Below are 19,468 nucleotides of genomic sequence, written 5' to 3' on the forward strand. Positions count from 1 at the left end.
TAAAATGAAAAACCCCGAGTATACAAACGAGCAGTATGCAGGTCTTGAGGCCACCTGGACAAAGCTAGGTATCATCACAAACCAATTAAGTGCTTGGTTTAAATGGCTGAGTTCAACATTCATGCATTTCAAATCCATGAAGATGAAAGCTCCGGCATTCCAGCTGTGTATTCCACAGAAAACCTCAGTGCTACCTCCCTCCCTGCAGTGCCTTTTCTGCCCTAGTTCCAGGGGCAAGAGGAGTGTGGCTACACCCAGGTGGTTCCATCTGGCACCCCCTTGGTGGGTCTGTAATCTCTGCCAAACACTTGGGCCTGAAAAGGCACAGCCTGCATCTGTAGAGAACTGTGTTGCTCAGGGGGTTTGGATTTGACTCTGTCCTGTGCCTTGCTGTCACAAACTGCATCTCCCTGGAAGCCAGCACTGCGTGGGGTTCTCCTAACAGCTCCTGACGTAGTCACTCTCTCAGTTCTAATCCTGCCTTCATTATCCTCAAGCCACCCTATTACTCACCTTCCTTGCACAACTTCTTCACGATTCATAAAAACATTAAGTTGGAAGAGACCTTTAAGATCATCATGTTCAACCATTAACCCAGCACTGCCAAATTAGCACTAAACCACATCCCTCAGCAAAACACATCTTCTAAATACTTCCAGGGATGATGACTCCAACACCTTCCTGGGCAGCCTGTTCCAGGGCCTGACAACCCTTTCTGTGAATAAATTGTTCCTAATGTCCAACCTAAACCTCTCCAGTGCAACTAGAGGCCATTTCCTCTGGTCCTGTCACTAGTTACTTGGAAGAGGAGACCAACCCCCATCTGCTAGAACCTCCTTTCAGGCAGAGAGAGCAAGAAGTCTCCTCTGAGCCTTCTTGTCTCTAAGCTAAACCACCACAGTTCCCTCAGCTGCAACTTGTGCTCTAGACCCCTCAAGAGCTTTTGTTGCCCTTTGGACATGCTCCAGCATCTCATTTTTCAGGCAGAAGCAGAGAAGATAGAATTATTCATAAAGCATTAAACTGAAGTATTCCTTCTGACAGAGAGGCAAGAGTACACAGACTTTAAAAGACTGTCATCTGGGAAACAAATGGAACATTATCAGAAAGAAAAAAGGTAAGAAAACCACATTCAACTGACAGCATCAACAGCTTGACTTGAAACACAAATTAAAGGCATTTCATGCAAATTTAGGCTGGCAATCTTTGAAAAACACTGAATTTGTAACAGAGAGACCGTGCCAGCCTACAAGCTTCATGCTCCTCTCACACATCTACCAGGTCAGGTGCTTAAGATCTGTTTAGGGGTGCAGTGCTGGGCTCCAAGACATGCCCACAATCCTGCACCTTCTATTGGCAAGCAAACAGCTTTCTCTGTAGCTTCCACATCTCAGCCTTTCCCTCATTTAGAAGGATAAATGACAGTGATAAAAACAACTACCAACAGATCTGTGTCACAGGTGCAATGATATCCTCTCAGCTAGACAAGCTCAACTCCTAATACACACTTCTCTACACTTGAGTGTTTAAATGAACAACTGTATTAAGCAAAACACAAAGGGAGCAATTTCACCTCAGATCTAAGCACAACATTCTCCTCTTCAAGGTCCTTGAGTTTCTTTTGAAGAGAATCCAAGTGAAAGTAGTTCTGGACGGAGGAGGAAGATTCATTTCTCTTCAGCCTTGCAACGAAAACAAGAGTTGTGTTTAACATCTTCACCTGTATTATGGCCAGGCTCACAGAAGAACAGTCCAAGAAGAGGCCTCAGAATCAGATGAAGCCACACAGAATCACAGAATGGTCTGGGTTGGAAGGGACCTCTGACGGTCACCTAGTCCAACCCCCTCTGCAGTCAGCAGGGACATCCTCAACTAGATCAGGTTGCAGAGAGCCCTCTTGAGCCTCACTTTGAATATCTCCAGGGATGGGGCCCCAGCCACATCCCTGGGCAACCTGCTTCAGTGTTCCACCACCCTCATGGTGCAGAACTTGTTCCTAACATCCAATCCCAATCTGCTCTTCTCTAGTATGCTTGTTCATGCCAGTATTTTTGGGCACCAATATCCCTGCAGTGATTTTCAAAGAGAACATTTTTTTTTAATGTATGCATTATGCCACTTGTTTCCTACAGCAAAGTTACACAACCAAGGCTATGAGAAATGAAACCAACTTACTACAGGGAGCAACCCAGTAGCTTCCCGATGAGCACTGTGCATGCTTCACCACAACACAGCAATAACTCTGCAAGCAAGGGCAGACAGCCCCTCAGAGCCTGCCATGCTCTTCATACAGGTAACTGCCTGGAACCCAGGCTAGAAACCATTATTGATTTTTCCTCTGCTTGGAATTTTTCCCCAGCACCCTGTGTGCAGTTCTGTGAGTGCAAAGGTCACAGGTGTAGAATGTTCTACCACAGCATGCAAAGATATGTGGTGTAGTGGGGTGCTGTAATTGGGACCTACATCTGTCTCGCCACCAGTGACCTAGTTCCTGTGGAAGTTGCAGCACTGTGTCAGCAGCCTCCTTCCACACTGTCCCTTCCTGCCTCGTTGGCACCTGGATAGCCAGCTGGTCCAGCACAAACACGTCCAGCTGGTGCCATGCACTAAGTCCAGAGTCCTGGGTATAGCTCCACCCAACAGAGAGAGCACTTCAGTGCTTTTCAAAGCTATTGAATTGTCCAAACTCCCCATGCTTAGCACCAGAGGCAGGTCCAGTGCTGTAGATCGACTGACTTACGGGGTGGAGCAGACAGACTCTGGCTCACTTTCCTCAGCAGCACTGGTGTAGAATTGGAGCAGCTCATCTTTCATGGAGAGCTCATGGCGCAGCTGGGAAACCTGCACAAAGATCAGGACATGATTGTCTAGGCACGTGTTGAAGTAAACCCAGTACAAACCAGCCAGTCATTTATCCTCCCAAGCATCACCCTCAGACTAAACCAAGAGGCCAAAACTGGAATAGGCCAGAACCAGCAGCTCCTTTATATTTTTAGAAAGAAAGAAAAAGATCCCTTTTAAATGAGCCATTACATGCACAGATCCATGTTACTGTGACACCTACCTATGAATGTGGCACCATTTGACCTGCTTCATGGGCTGGCCAGAAAGTTTTGTCAGGACAAGTTTGGAAGGTTAAAGAGATGTAAAGCTAAATTATTTATGCCATGATACATACAGCAATAAAACCTTAACTTTATACAACAAGAATGATTTGTTTGGGTTCTGTAATACATAGAATTAAACAGGTACCAAATAAATTCTCTTCTCTCTTGCCCTTAGGGACAGTTGTCTTAGTTACCATTCTGTTCCTATAATAAAAATTCAGCATTAATGGAAAATTTGAAAGTTACTAAAGACAGATTTTCAACATGAAAAAGTGTCATGACTTTGAAGCCTGATGAGCCTCAACAGCATCCATAGCTGGAGGAGTCCTAATGCCAGTGTGAAAGATGGGTGTTGACAGAACATATGGCCTGACATATCAAGCCACCTGGTAAGCAGCTTATTTCTGGTGGCACTTGTCCTAATGCTGCTCTTGAGTCCCTCCACACAAAAATAGATCTGGGCAGAGGCAGCCCATGCCTGTCCTCCACCTTCCTCAATCAAATGCTCCACTCTGGATGTATGGCAGCGATACACTGGCCTGGCCAGTCAGTGTATGCACACATCCCAGTAACTGCCATACTGACCCACACACAAACTGGTTTGCTGCATGATGAGACTTGGAAAGCGGGCAACAGCTGTCCCCTGGGACAGGAGAGAATTGGCTTTCCTGGCCAAAAAGGGTAGGTCATGTCAGAAGATATTACTTCTAGGGGTGCGCTCCATCACCACGTATCACACAGACATCCATCTACGCTTTATTTATCAGCTAAACTCAGATATCAATCAACACCTCACAGCCCTGAGCAGTTTTATTAGGAGTAATTTTTTTCATTTTTAATCCCCTGTGGTTCATTTGGGACAAAACAAGTAAGGATCAGTTAGTGAGGAAGAAACAAGTGAGGACTGAGAAAGATTCAGGGCAAAAAGAAGAGCAGCTGCACACAAAGGGAGGTAGGAGAGATGAAATGACTGGTGAGATAATCAGGACAGGGGAAGCATGCAGAAAGCAGGGGAGCAAGGGCAAAACAGGGAGAAGAAAGTAGTGAGTATGGTGGCTTAAAACAAAAGGTTTCAGAGGAAAATTCAATCTGAGCAGAGCAAAATACAATGGCTTGAAGGGCTTTTTTTTTTTTCCTCTCAGCTCACCTGATTTGAGCCAACAGATCAGATCACCTTTCTGATCACAGTTTTCAAAGTGCACAGGCTGTAAAAATGCTGCTAGGGACAGGACACCTGACAAATTAACTATGAACTAAGAAGGAAAAAACTCTCCCCATTGTTGCAGACAGAGCACTCAGGCATAAAAAAAATCTCACCTCTTCCCTGATGTGGTCTACCTGCTCCTCCAGGAACTCATTTCTCTCTGTCAGTGACTTGTTCTTCTTCAACAGTGACTGGCCAATGCGAGCAGCTAATTCCAAGTCCCGTTCTTTCTGTGAAGCAGTAACAAAAGAAAGCTTCTTGCAGGTGTTTTATCCACCAAAGGATCTCAGGGAAAGTAAAATTAGAATGAAAGGGCAGTCACAAGTACTTGAGCAATAAAAACACTTTTTTCTTTCTCTGAGGATTTGGTTGGTTGGTTCTTGCTAATTTTTTTTTTCCATTCCTGTTTATGTTGGCTTCTGAGCCAACAGTGTGCACCTGCAACCCAAAAGGTCAACGGCAGTCTGGGCTGCATCAAAAGCAGCATGGCCAGCAGATGGACAGAGGGAATTCTGCCCTGCTGCTCAGTTGAGACCTCACCTGGAGTACTGCATCCAGCTCTGGAGCCCTCAACACAGGAAGGACATGGACCTGATGGAGGGGGTCCAGAGGAGGGCCATGAAAATGATCAGGGGGTTGGAGCACCTTGGCTGCAAGGACGGCTTGAGGGAGCTGGGGGTGTTCAGATTGCAGAAGTGAAGGCTCCAGGGAAACCTAATAGCATCCCTGCAGTACTTGCAGGCTTGAAGGGGGCTACAAGAAGGCTGCAAAAGAATTGTTTCCAAAGGCCTACAGTGACAGGACAAGGGGCAATGGTTTGAAATAAGAACAGAGCAGATTTAGACTGGATGTTTGAAACAAGTTCTGCACCATGAAGGTAGTGGAACACTGCAACAGTTTGCCCAGGAAGGTAGCTGAGGCCCCATCCCTGGAAATATTCAATATTCAATTGACAAGGACAGCCTGATCTAATGGAGAATGTCCCTGCTGACTGCAGGGGTGCTGGACTAGATGACCTTTAGAGGTCCCTTCCAATCCAAACCATTCTATGTTTCACCCCCATTATTCAGAAAAGCCTGAGCCATACAGAGCCACTGAACCAGATATACCCATGACAGCCCAGCCTCAAGGGCTACACCGAAACTACGTAAGTGAAACCAGATCTGCTTTATTACAGCTTTGTTTGAGAAGCTACTGAAGGAAACAATTACATGACCTTGCTACACCATTTGCAGAATGCAATCAGAGCTTCAGAGGCTGCATTTTAAAGAGTTCAGAGGCACAGTAAAAATACCAAAGAATGTAGGTATCTCTAAGCACTCTTCAGTTTCCACTTTCTCCACCTTGAAACAAAAGGCAGTAAGCAGTGCAGGAGCAGAAGTGACTCTACCATGATAAATGTTCAGCTCCTATCTTCTTTGTCTACACACATCCATTACTGCTTTCATGTAAAATCAAATCCTTTACTTTCTTTTTGAAGATGTCCAAATCTACATGAAATGGCTACTCTCATGTCATGCTTGGCCCCTTCTTTCCTCTCTTCTATGAGCACAGAATTGGAAATAACCCTTGTAGACAGTCCACCACACAGGCCAACAGAAACCTGGGGCTTATCCTGTTGGTGACTTCTGAAGAGCTGAGATGTGGGGTTGTTAGCCACCTGGCAGAGGATGATAAACTGCATGAAACTTTGCACAATTCATTAAGCATCTCTGTTCATCATTTTCTTCTTCAGCTAGTAGATCTTTAAAACAGTGGGGAAATGGTGCTAAAATTAATTCCTCACTTGGCTTCAGTTCAACACCATTTGGGGAAGAGTTTTCTCCCTGTCACTGCAAATACTCTTTGGGGCTTATTTACTGCCCAGACAGCCATCCAGATTTTATGACTAAAGGCTTCTTTATGTCATGCAGACATCAATGACAAAGCCTGCAAAACCTACAGCTACCAGTCACATGGATCTGAAGTCAATGAATGTGAAAGTAAGTTATGCAATAATCAGTGAATAAAAAGAGAGGTTATTGATTGCTGCTGTACCTCCAAGCTGCACTTCACCAATGCTTTCTGAAGGTCAGGCTTCTATTTGCATTGAAAGATAGTGGCATTATCTAGCTATGGCATATTTCCATTAATCTCATGTACAATCTCTCAGAACAATAGGTCCCACAAAGTTATCCCCCCAAAAAATGTCTGCTTATCAAGCCAACTTCTTGCTCAGTAACTTGGCTCACTTCATAAATATTAAGTGGAAAAACCACTTATTGCTGCAGCTTCAACTCTGCAGAGGAAGAGCTACCCAGCAGCAAGGTTTCTAGGCTGAAATTTGAGCAATGTAAGCCTATCTTCAGGCTCTTTGCTGAACCTCCCTAGACTTCCCACAAGATTTTTAGCAATTCAGTTGCAAATACTAGTTTGGGGCCAGGCCTCTTACTCACAAAGATATGGAACTGATTTATTAGAACAATGCAAAAAAACCCTTACTGAAGCTAGGCACATTCACACCCTTATTAGAAGGGGATGAGAAAACAGGCTTGTGCAGGAATCTGCTGCTGTTCTTAGGTCTGGTGTCAGTCCCTTTGTCTAGTTTCAGTGCAGCTGGCACTGACTTCCAAAACACGTGCACAGATGAGATCTTCCCTTCCTGATCTCTCCACCCAAGATGCTGCACATTTCAGCCTGCCAACTTTTGTGCTACAATCATTTGAAGCTTGCCAACAGGAAGGACAGACAAGGGGCTGCTTCTGTGTTGCATTTTTCTCATCTGTGTGCATGAATGTAGCAGGAGTTAACCTTAAATCCTGCAAATGGATGTAATCTCTTGTGATAACCATAATTTGGAGAGCAGAGAAACTGGCTGTAAGTGTATGCCTGCCTAGGAAAAAAGGGATCCAACCAGAAATGATAGCAATGTAAACCAAAAAAGCTCACTTAAAACATTTGGTTTATTACAGGTTCATGTATATCCCATTTGCCTGCTTTGCATTTGTTGTCACCCAGGCAGGAAAGCACACCAGAAGTTCTAAACACTGGCTCAGCAAGTCCTTCCAGTGTTCCTTCCACAGGTCTGATTGCTGGATCTATAAACATTTGGCTACATGACTCAGGGGAGGAAAGTGTTTGGCAGAATGATGCATCATCAGTAGAAGTAGTCATGGAAACAACCACAAGGAAATCTCAGCCAAACAAGATAAAGGAAATGAGATACAAACAGCTCACAGGCTGTTACTAGAAGTCACTGGATTACACCAGGACAAGCCTTTGAGTAAAGCACAAGTATTAGCTGATAACTGAGGGAGCTGGGGTTTGTCACCCTAGATGAGAGATGACTCCAGGGGTGAGGGGTGGGTGTCAGGATGAGGGTGCCAGAGTCTTTTTGCTGGTGCTCAGTGACAGGACAAGGAATAACAGGTGCAAGCTGGAGCACAGGAAGTTCCATCTCAACACGAGGAGACACCTCTGTATGGTGAGGATGATGAAGCACTGGAACAGGCTGCCCAAGAGAGATTGTGGAGTCTCCTCTAGAGACTTTCAAAAGCCTCCTATGTGACTTGCTCTGGGTAATCCTGCTCTGGCAGGGGGATTGGACTCAATCTTTGGAGTCCCTTCCAACCCCTAACACTGTGATTCATATGACTGAGGTACACAGATGATCTTTACTTAGAAAGCCTATTTAGCAATGAGATAAGGAGAGTACTTATTCCTCCTCACTGGAGGACAGTCCACCACCAAGTCTGTACCATATAATTTCTGTCCTCCTTTCTCATACTGGGTTTGGGTCTTTAGAGAGATGCCATACTTGCCTCTTCCAGAAGACGTGTAACAGCATCTATGTCATTGTATGTTTTAGTCATCTGGCCCACTCTTTCAGCACATAAAACTGTGAGGAAATAAAAGAAAACATTAATCATGTTGGCAATACTGCTAGGCAAAAATATCCTTTTAAGAACTGTGGTTTGTATTTCGTCTTTACACCAACTTCAGGTTAGGTATATCAGAAGATAATCACCATCTCAAAATAATAAGAATCAAAGCTCCCAGTTCAAATGAGTGTTCAAAAGTGTTTCACTTTTGTAATAAACATTTCCATTTGTCAGTGGCAGAACAAACCACTAAAGAGTTAAAACTTTCTCCTCTGTGGAAGAACTTCATTTAAAAAAAAATAAGGAAAAAGTGAAAGCATTCTTAGCCATGTAATTAGGACTCTATCCTGTCACCTAGGCATCCTATGACATGCAGTGGAGTTAATCCATGAATAAGCAACTCAAATACTGCTAGGAACACTAATGAAGGTAAAGGTATTATGTCATATGTTGATAACAGCTGGGTTCTGTGGTATGAGACAGCAAAGTAATTACAAGATGCACACAATAATAAGAAATGATTCCTATACCACCCAGACCACATCATAGTGATCACAGTATTGCTCTGGATAAGAAGATTAATCACTGTGGTGGAACCAGGAGGTATGGAAAAGGAACCAGGAAGTACACAAAAGTTTAGTCTACCACCACAGCTGATCCTTTAAGAATAGAACAGAACAGAATTAACCAGGTTGGAAAAGACCTTTGATATCAAGTCCAACCTGTCACCCAACACCATCTAATCAACTAAACCATGGCATCAAGCACCCCCATCCAGTCTCTTCCTAAACACCTCCAGTGATGGTGACTCCACCACTACAATGCCTTAGCTAGAAGTCTGCACAGTTTCTAGAAATCCACCAATAACCACAAGAAGCAATAGCTCTTTCAGCTCCACCTGCATATCCTCCTTATTTTTCAACCACACCTATTCCTGTTCATGAACTGCTAATGAAGTTCCATTGATCAGATGGAACCACGGGTTATCAGGCTGCTGTAGCACAAATTGTCCTTTGGGGATTTACCCTTAACAATGTCAGTTAAAGCTCAGGCTGATGGATTAACTGATGTTGCCCTAACACCCATTAAAGCGGAGGGAGATGGACAGATAGAGAGATAGATAAAGGCCCAATAAGATTTCAGTGACAAAGAGTATTGAGTATGGTAACATCACAGTTTGTCACTGCAAGGAACCAACACTACCCCATTTATAAATACACAACCTACCTCCACAGGTATTCTCATTTCTCAAAACCTGTTTCTGAGGCTCAGGTCCTGAAAACATTTACAATATTTAGTGCCATCAGCAGTGCCAGGGAACTCTAAAGGATGCCACTCTAAAGATAATTACACTCAAATAATGAAGTCTGAAAGTGGTAACACTAAAAACTACATTTACGGTTGTGATTTGACAACCATGACACAGCAGCATAAGGAATAACTGTGCCACTGCACAATGCAGTGTAGCTGCAAACTACAAGCTGTAGTATTGAAAACCAGCATTCCACAGCAAAAAAAAAGTAATAATGTGAAGTAACCTGCAGAGAACATCAACTATAACAAACAAAGGGGTTAAAAGGGAGTTTTCCATAAAACCTGCACATAAAGACAGATGATGTCACATCCAGGAGGCTATGCACAGAAAAAAACCAAACAGTAACCTTCCCCTGTCCCAACCTTTTGTCTTGCTTTTTTATATTAAGTTCATATGTCATGCCATAAACCATCTCTCAGAAACCCTGATGCCAGCAGGTTGTTGTTCAAAACAACCGTGCATTAAATAGTTCCCTTGGTTATAACATTCCCTCACTGCTATCAAATAATGCTTGAGAGGAGGGCTACCTGCCTGATTGAGGGACTGGAGCACTACCCTGTGAGGAGAGGTTGAGAGCCCTGGGGCTGCTTGTCTGGAGAAGACTGAGAGGGGATTTAATAAATATTTATCAATATCTGAGGGCTGGGGGTCAAGAGGGAGGGGACAGGCTCTGCTCAGTTGCACCCTGGGATAGGACAAGGGGCAATGGATAGAAACTCCAGCACAGGAGGTTCCACCTCAACAGGAGGAGGAACTTCTTCACTGTGAGGGTCACAGAGCACTGGAACAGGCTGTCCAGTGAGGCTGTAGTGTCTCCTTCTCTGGAGACTTTCAAGCCCCATCTGGATGTGTTCCTGTGACCTGTGCTAGATTCTCTGGTCCTGCTCTGGCAGGGGGCTTGGACTCAATGATCCTGGGAGGTCCCTTCCAACTCCTAACATCCTGTGATCCTGTGAGATGGTCATTAGCAAGCTGCCAAGGCTCAGGCTGTGTTCAAGCAGCACACCAGGTCAGGTCCTTTTAACTCTGTACCTAGCACTAAACATCCTCACTGATTACAACTACCTAGTTTGAGTGAATGTATAACATTCCTAAGGTCCAAGCTGATACAAGGGTGGTGCTCCCAGACACAATAATGGCACTCAGCTGGGGAAGGGCTGATAAAAGGTTGATCCGCATGGCTGCTCACCTGGCTGCTCCTTCAGAACTTGCCGATTAATCTGTAACGCAGCAGGGCAACGCATGGCCTGATCACAACAGCCTGATTACAACCACAGCAGCACTGACCTGGTCACCGACTGGATCTGAGGAAGCAGCTCTTCAGTAGCAGGGTGGCAAGACTCTGGAATAGGCTGCCCAGGGAGGTTATGGCTGCATCCTCCCTGTCGGTGTTCAAGGGCAGGTTGGGTGAGGCCTTGAGCAGCTGAGTCTAGTTGAGAGGTGTCCCTGGCCATGGTGAGGAGGTTGGAGTGGATGAGCTCTGGAGGTCCCTTCCAACCTGAGCCAATCTATGAAACTTCTGTTGGCCACTGTTTAAACAGAAGGCTTCATACACTGTTTTGCCAATGTGGAAGGACTTTAAAGCCTCATATGTCTTCTTCAATGTCCAAGTGAAAGAAACTGCCTCTAATAAAATGGCTCCTCTAGTCAACTACCACCACACACAACACAGCAGCAGCACAGAGCTATGACCTTAAAAGGAAGATTTTTCTTTTGTGAAGGAGAGTAAACTTTCAAAGAGGGACTACCTTCCATCTCTCAGAAATCAAGGCTTGTGAGAAAGTGAAGGTGAAAAGTAAGGAGAAAGAAAGCAATTCAAAAGCAGCATTAGAGAACTCTCAAAGCAGTGTCCAAGTACATGGTTAGTCAGTCTCCACAGACTACAGGATACATTTGGCCAATTACTAGCACAGTGACTTTTATTTCCTCAGCATTAAAGAATAATCTCCCAGTGAAAACCACATACTATTCTCAAAATGATTTCTCAGCTCTGATCAGTGAGGCATGGAGAGGCAAACACACAAGCTCCACATCTCTAGTGGATTCTGCATAGTAGGTTCCTAGCCTGCTGGAGTTTCTGATGAGTACAAGAGCCTGGTACCACTACTGTAAAGATAAAACAAGAGCAAATGAAGGGCAATGCTCTGTAATACAAAACCTACAGTGCCAATTTACTGACCTCTTTTTGTTCACTTGCAAATGGCTTTGCTTGAGGGTGACGGGAAGCAGGGTGTCTAAAGTGCATAGATGCAAACAAATATTCAAATCAAATATGCTTTGCACCTCTCAGCTTATGCATGAGGCTAATATATAAGAAAGAACGAACAATAGTTAAGTTTACAGAACGTAGAGGGACCACAGAAGTCCAGAAACAAGAGTTAAAAAATGTGTTCTGGTAACTGCTTTGAAACTAATGCTGCAGAAACAAAACACAGAGAAAGCTTTCCTACATTATACTCATGACAGGATTAAATACATGCTACCAGGAACTGCATATCTGCAGATATCTGCAGTTCCAAGTATTTGGGTTCTTTTAAGAGCCAAACAGACAAATGGATAAATATTGCACAGATCAAGTTTTCCCTCTGCCTCCAAGTACCCAGCATCATCCTCACACCCTCTTAAAGCTTACAAATTTACACTACCCAGATTTCTGCTTATTTTTCACCATCTATTTAATGAAGCACCTGACTGGAAGCTTCTTTCAGGCTCTGAGCTCTGCATTGCCTAAAGCACTGACTCCCAACCTGAAGATGCCCAGGAAGAAGGGGGGAAAGTGTGTTCCCTCCTGGACTGCTCCCCAAAAGTCACATAGCTACTCAGCATGCTGCTTAGAGGAAAAGTGTGATTCCAGGAACAGGAAACAGCCATAGATGGGAAGCAGAGGAAGAACCCCACTGAGTGCTGCTTCAGTGAGCCACCCCTCACCAAACAGAGGACCCAGGTGAAAGAAAACAAACACACACACCCGAACACCACCACAGAAACCAACAGTCACAGCTGTCCTCAGCCCCTGCTCCTTGTTTCCCTCCTCTCACCCACCCCTATAATCAGGAACGAGCTAAAGAACAAAAAGAGAATGGTCATGGATGAAAACCCCAACTCCTGCTGCTGCTCTTCCCATCTATTTTCAGCTACTGGGAAACAGACAGGGGTAAGATGTTATGGTAAAGTTTTCTTTTGGAGTCAAATAATACTGACCTGCATAATTATAGGGACTAAGAGGGAAGACCTTTGTGCATGGGCATTTCCCTGCTACCAACATTTATTTCCTCAGAAACTACAGCAGGATAAGGGAATGCTGTCCATGGATAACAGAACTTCGGTAATTTTAACACTGATCCTCCTTATTGGCAAGGTGGCAGCAGAGGACATTGCTTTGTTTCCTATGAGTTTCCTATCCAAAGCCTATGGCAAAGTCTACAGAATTCTTGCTATGTCAGGAGAAGCCCTGCCTCACAAAGAATGTCCACCTCCCCCCTGCTTAGAGCTCTCCCAAGCTCTGAGATACAAAGGCAAAGTCACATCCTAGAAGTTGCATGTTCAGATGTACGGAGTACACCAATACTGGCTGACCAGCTGTGCTCCTCACTGCCAGCTACAACTTGGCAAACATCAGCAACTGGAGGTCCTGGGAGACTGGGACTCCTCAGCTCATGTTGGTTTAATTTCTGAAAGGCTATTTTTGCACTTGAAGGATAAAGCACTTAATAAAAATCACAGTTTCATTCTAGAGCCCCTCACAGTTATGCTCTGGCACTGGTTACTGAAGTACTACAGTGACTTGAGCCAAGCACATGAGGAATTCCAAAACTGGGCCGCATTATGGATATTGCCTTTCAAATAAAGTCAGCAAAATTATACCCAAAATATGTCACCAGCTTTGTTATTGAAAGATCAGTAACAGAAAGACTAGAAAGATTTGACACCTTTACAGCTCAACATGGTAGCTTCTCCTCCACTAAAGTGTTTAGGAGTGTTTGGCAGCCCTGGCTAAAGTGGGGCAGAGGCTTCAGGTCTGCTGCTGCCTGTCAAGTCTAAGACAACCCTAAGAGAATGTGTTCATCTGAAGAGCTTAAACATTGTAAGAGACTTTTGTCACTGGAGCTTGAAAAATGTATTTCCAAGGCACTCTAACAGTAGTTCCTCCAGCCTCCCCCACTGCTCCCCAAGCCCAGCAGCAGGCCAGATCCCCACCATGGCAGACAGGGAGCTCTGTGGGTGGATGTGACCCTGGCTGGAGGAATAAAGAGCAGTTACAGTATGTCAGCTGCTTCCTCAGTCTCACATCACACTGTGGGTGGGCTTCATGGAGGAGTCTGGCAGGAGAGAATGCTGTGAGTGATGCACTCTCCGTCAGCAAGGGCGCTTCAGCACAGTGAAAAATAACCACTAGGAGTTCAGCACACAATGCCAATCTGCATTTTTTCTTTAGTTATTGGGTTTTCCCCACAATGTTACAGCCTAGCTGGCTGTGATTTCCAAGGTGTAGCTTGCAAATTAATCCTTTAATATAAAGGTGCAATTACTGATTCTTCTACAGGAAGAGATTTTATCTTGCCATTTAACCTGTGGTTGAAGGGTGTTTTGTTTACTGTCATTTCTCTCATGCAGTATTGAAATAGCTCAGTAAACTCAACACTAGACCCTCACACTCGACCCTCTGTTATTACTTCATCTCAGCATTGGGGAAAAAAACCACCAAAACCAACTTTGCTGATACTTCTTTCCTAAAGAAAGAAATAGCTGAACACTCAGGTAGGCAGCCATTTCAGTGTAGTTCCTCTAAGGGCAGGAACTGCATCCACTTTCCTTGTGATGTATGAAGAAGCAAGCTCAGGGAATTTCAGCAAGAACACCACACACTTGTTCCTTCTATCAGCATAAACACAGCCACAGAGTGAAACTGAAGAAATCAGGAAAAGCACCTGCAGAGAACTCACCCTGTACACATTAACATTAATGCATTTACTGGCACAGCTCAGCAGAGCTCTTCTGTTGAAAGCAGAACTGTCTTTCGCAGGCGTTATCATTCCTACCCCATTGAATTATTGTCTTGCCATTCCCCTCCATCTATTTCTTGTCAAGAAATGTCTGTAATACAGTCCTTGAGCTAACATAAATGGGTGCAAGACTTAAATCAGGATCTGGACTGTAAGCCTTCCAAAACTCTTAAAGTAAAAGCCTCTATTACAAGCCAAGTCTTTAAACATGGGATCCGCTCCTATCCCAGCTCTTTGGGAAGGATTTGCTCTCCCAAAGCTTTTCAGAATCACCAGTCTCCATGTTCTCTGCTTTCATGTTTTAAAATTCCAGAGCCCTGGACAGCCTGCATTCTGTTTTTGTAAGGTATGAAAAATGTATTTTACCTTTTCTGAAAGGTATTCACCTGAGTAATTTCTTAGTACTAAATCCAGATGTACTGGCTACATAATAATAAAAAAATACTTAGAATGCAGAAGATTTAATGCACAAACATCACTCAAATCACCTATTTGTTGCCATGTACTATTACAACAGAAGTTTAAAATGAAAAGATGAGAAGTACCTTCTTGCCAGATATCCAGGCTCTGCCTGATGAACCTGAGGTCTCTTTTATTTTCATTCTCATACTCATAACTGAAGCTTTCTTCTTCGTTTACTGCCATTGCCCAAGTTATCCCAGACAGACACAAAACGATGCCTTAGTCTCACAGGAGAAGGGAAGTTGTATTTAAGGGGAGAGCAAAGCAGGGTCTCCACAGAGCAGGATACCATCTTTCCTCACTCACATACTCAGCTGGGGAACTCCTGAGCAACTGAGTATTTGTCCTTATCAGACTAGCATTGTGTTGTACAGATGGGGTGGAGGAGGGAAGAGACCATCTGTCTAATAATTACTAGAAGATTTATGTTACTTCTTATACCAGCTCTGAGGGTAACCAGCTTTTGCTCAACAGCTCCATCAGCGTATTTCATACTCCAAAGGCTCAAAAGCCCCCTCCCCACAACCCCTCATATGAACAACATTCTCTTTCCTATGCCCCTGCTCCTCCAAGTGAAGTGGTAGCTTCCCACAAGAGTCTCCGCCACCGCTGGTGGCAGTCCAACCCAGCCTGCCACTGTCACACCCAGTGAAGGGTGTACACCTTCACAGACTGAATCACCTCTGGCTTGCCCAATGCTGCAAGGAACAGATTTCAGAGAAGCAGTGCCTGGCCTAAGCCTGTCCACATGCACAGGCCAGTCCCACCCAGCAAGGAGAATCTGGGAGCTGTACAGCACAGTCTGACTGCAGCATCCACCACTGCCTGAACAATCAGCCTGAGGGGAAGGCAGCTTTCTCATTGCTTTTATAAAAGGATGGTGCTTGTTGGAAGCCTGTAACATCAGCTGTCAAATACCATGGTTTCCAGTCATCTTTACTCTTGCCTGCTGTGGGGAATGAAATCCCTCCTGCCCACATATGGGCCTTTTCAAGGGTGTATGTATCTCCTCCCTGTTTAACAACATCAACACTCCTCATGCTCAGATCTCCCCATTTCCCGGAGGCTGTGTTTGCCAAACTTGACTAGGCACACAGGGCAGGTTAACCTTCTTAATGCAGCTTTTTGCTGCTGTGGATATTTCATGTTTGTTAAGTTGCCTCCCTTACTTTCAATGGCAAACAGGTGCCCTTTGGCAGGCAAATGCCACATGCCAGCAGAGCATAACAGTCCCATAGGAACCATTTCTCCAGTGCTGTGCAAGTAGGGGATGGGAAGGATGACATTTTAATAACAATGTAAAAAGGATTACTTTGGGTTTCTGATTCCTTCAAGCTTTTCTGAATCTACATTTCCCTCCTGTAACACTTAATCAAAACTCTTTATAAAAGAGTTGTTCAGCCTGGAGAAGACTCTAAGAGGGACCTCAGAGCTGCCTCCCAGCACAGGAAGGCTGCAGAGGGACTTTCCATAAGTATGTTTAGAGATAGAACAAGGGGGAAAGGGTTGAAGCTGAGGGAGAGCAGGGTTAGACTGGAGCTTAGGAAGAAGTTCTTCAGTATAAGGATGATGAGACTCTGGAATAGGCTGCCCAGGGAGATTGTGGCTGCCTCCTCCCTGGGGGTGTTGAAGGCCAGGTTGGATGAGGCCGTGAGCAGCTGAGTCTAATTGAGAGATGTCCCTGCCCATGGTGGGGAGGTTGGAGGAGATGATCTCTGAGGTCCCTTCCGGCCTGAGCCATTCCATGATCAGACAGCAAGAGTCTTAAATACCTACTTGCAATCCAGTGAAAATTCACCACATTTTAGTAATAGCTACAGAATAGATATGTAGAGGGTAAAAATGACTAAGTCATCTTAAAAGAATGCAAGAAGCATTTGCATAGTTTGCAAAGGAGAGGAAGGCAGTGGGCAACTGCCAACAGCTCTGCCCAAGATACAACAGCAAAAGGGGAGCAAATGAATGCTGCCACAAGCGGACTTCTGAACAGACTCGTGCCAAGTCAGGCTGCAAAGATGAACTTTGACTTTCAAAAGCTGAAAGGAACAAGGTGCAAGGCCTCTTTTGATATCAACACATGATAAATGCTGATGCAAATTCAAAATGGGTGGAGAAGGAATGTGTACCCCACCCTCCCATTATCAACTCCTTTTTAGTGGCATTCTGCATACTGCAGGAGAATTTAATAGACAGGCTTCCAGCACATTCCAGACAATAAGCAGCTGGGGGGAAGCTGAATTGTCTCCAGTTCTGAAAAAGATATCTTCTAATCAAGAAAGATTCAAGAGATTTTTATTTCCTGTAAACACTTCATCAGAGACTCACTCAACATTTGGTTTCATGGGTTGCCACTGCAAAGCAAGTTTGCCATATTTGCTGCAATCACTGCTCTGAATTAGTGGCTAAAGACACTGAAGTCTTTTCAGGAAGCTTGCTGAGGGAGCTGCAAGGCTGGAAGCCCACAGCTGCACATCCCTCATGCAATCCAAGGTGCAGACTGTGGTCAGCAGCTCTGCCATCAGGAAACACAAAATGGGAGCTGGTTTGCAGAGGGTGAGGCTGGACACAATACAAACAAACCCTCATATCCTGACTCACTATTTCCAAGGAATTCAAATGCATTCAAATAATTTTTAACTTTCCCTTATCAATAAAACTATCTAGACATGTGCACAATTAACCATGGTGATTTTTACCACATTTAACTAATAACAGTGCTGCGTTCAGAACAAAGATTCTCTGCAAGCAAACGAGTTCCAAAACCAGCAGCTGAAACAGAAGCACCTGGGTTTAAAATACATTGATGAAGAAATGTGGGTGTTTGGGGATGGACTTTTCAGGGCAGGGGTATAAATTGCTCACTGAACATGCACTTTTTATAAAGATGTAGGGTCAGGCAAAGTTAGCTGCTTCATATTTTAACAGGTTGTGCATGTTTCCCACTCTTTCAAAATCCTACCTAAATCATCTTCTGTCAATCAACCAGAGGTCTTTAAATTACTTTTGGAAAAGGGAATATGGGATGAAGAAGGAAAACTCTTCTCTGGATATTCAGCAGTTGAGCAGAACACTGAGGAAAAATACTGAACTATGAGCACAAAGTCAGCATGCAAGAAGCAGCAGCTTAGGTCTGACCACATTAAAAAAAAAAGAGAGAGAATCAATGGAGAAATAAAGCAAAAAGAAAAAATAATTGAAAAAGTAAAAGCACTAGGAAAATGTTATCAATGACTACATGAATACAAGCAAGGTTCAGCCCCATTTATGCAGTAATCAGAAAAAGGAATAGGAGCAAAAGAAAAACCTGAATGAGACTTCCAGCTGCATACCTACAGAGCAAGGGCTGCTTCAAAGAGTGCATGCTACAGGCAATGGTTAGAGGCTCACAGCACAGACAGCAACCACCAAAACCCAGAGTAACACCAGGGCTACTCTGTCCACAGGGATGGAGACAAAAGGGAGTAATGTTTTAGGGAGACAATGACTCATCACAAATGTACAACCATCAGCCAAGCTCCTACTGTAAGGGAGGAGTCATCAAAGAAAACACATTTTAAGTAAAAGGGTTGACTGTGCCACCCACAGAACTGGCAGATGTGAGCTTACACAGCTCACAGCTTGGGACAACCAAGAACTCTAGAAGAGCTACAATAGAGAATATGAAATATTAGACCTTTCAAGGTCTCTTTCAAACCAAAACATTCTATGATTCTAGGTAAAGGACTGAAAAAAATATAGGGGGAAAAAAAAAGAACAAACAGAAGAAGAAAAAGAACCAGCACAGAGCCTCACATCGGTAAAGGGACACTCATATAAGATAGGCAAGGACACGTTTTCATGCTTTAAGTGGTTGAGAAATGAAGGAGAATAAGCATTAACACTGATAATTACTGTTCAGCTAAAAAGAAAGTTGGTGAGCTTGCTGATAAACATCCCAGTGGGGTGGAAAAGAGAACAGAGGAGAGAAGCTTCAAGCAGCAACTGCAAACAGAACAAGCAATGAAAACATTTCAATGTGAAGAAGAAAATCCAGGTAGAGGTTGACAGTTACAGAGAAGAGTATAAGGGATGCCAGAATGATGAGGAGAGTGAATTGCTCAGGCAAACAAAAAAAAAAGGGGGTTAGAGGCTTTGGCAGGCTGCGGCCAGCAGGGTAAAATTGGAAAAAGAGAGGATTCTCCCCACAAGAACTGCTGAACTCATGGCCAGAAAAAGGAGGGGGGAACAGCCAACTGCACAAGTGCAACGTCATCTGGAACTGTAGGCAATGAACCCCCAGGCATTAGCAGGGAGTTCTTTAGCTAGATATAAGCAAGTAATGGAAGAAATCACCACAAAGGTCATTGGACCCAAAGTCAACCTGGATTTCTCCAGAAAGCGCTGCTCACTGTGAGGATGAAAACTGCTGGCTGCCCATAAAAGGGGCAGGGGGACAAAGCTATCCATACACATTTCTGTGGGTACCTGCTTAGCTGTGTGTTCAGTTGCTTGGCAGTTTGTGAGAGGGTTTGCATTAT

The 19,468-nt window shown here is 44.2% G+C and overlaps 1 protein-coding gene across 5 annotated transcripts in view; it reads right to left on the reverse strand.

Annotated features, from left to right (window-relative positions):
• The window catches only part of TRAK1 (trafficking kinesin protein 1), a 118,505-nt gene that overhangs the window by 26,527 nt on the left and 72,510 nt on the right, over positions 1 to 19,468 (reverse strand). For all 5 annotated transcript variants that reach the window (XM_054160894.1, XM_054160893.1, XM_054160895.1 and 2 more), the window contains 4 exons: positions 8,112 to 8,188; positions 4,425 to 4,541; positions 2,741 to 2,841; positions 1,574 to 1,682 (listed from right to left, as the gene is read on the reverse strand). In XM_054160894.1, the coding sequence (XP_054016869.1) occupies positions 1,574 to 1,682; positions 2,741 to 2,841; positions 4,425 to 4,541; positions 8,112 to 8,162 (378 nt within the window). In that variant the 5' untranslated portion in view covers positions 8,163 to 8,188. The remainder of the gene's footprint in view (positions 1 to 1,573; positions 1,683 to 2,740; positions 2,842 to 4,424; positions 4,542 to 8,111; positions 8,189 to 19,468) is intronic.

This window comes from Dryobates pubescens, chromosome 4 (assembly GCF_014839835.1).
Source record: "Dryobates pubescens isolate bDryPub1 chromosome 4, bDryPub1.pri, whole genome shotgun sequence".
Taxonomy (NCBI): Eukaryota; Metazoa; Chordata; class Aves; order Piciformes; family Picidae; genus Dryobates; species Dryobates pubescens.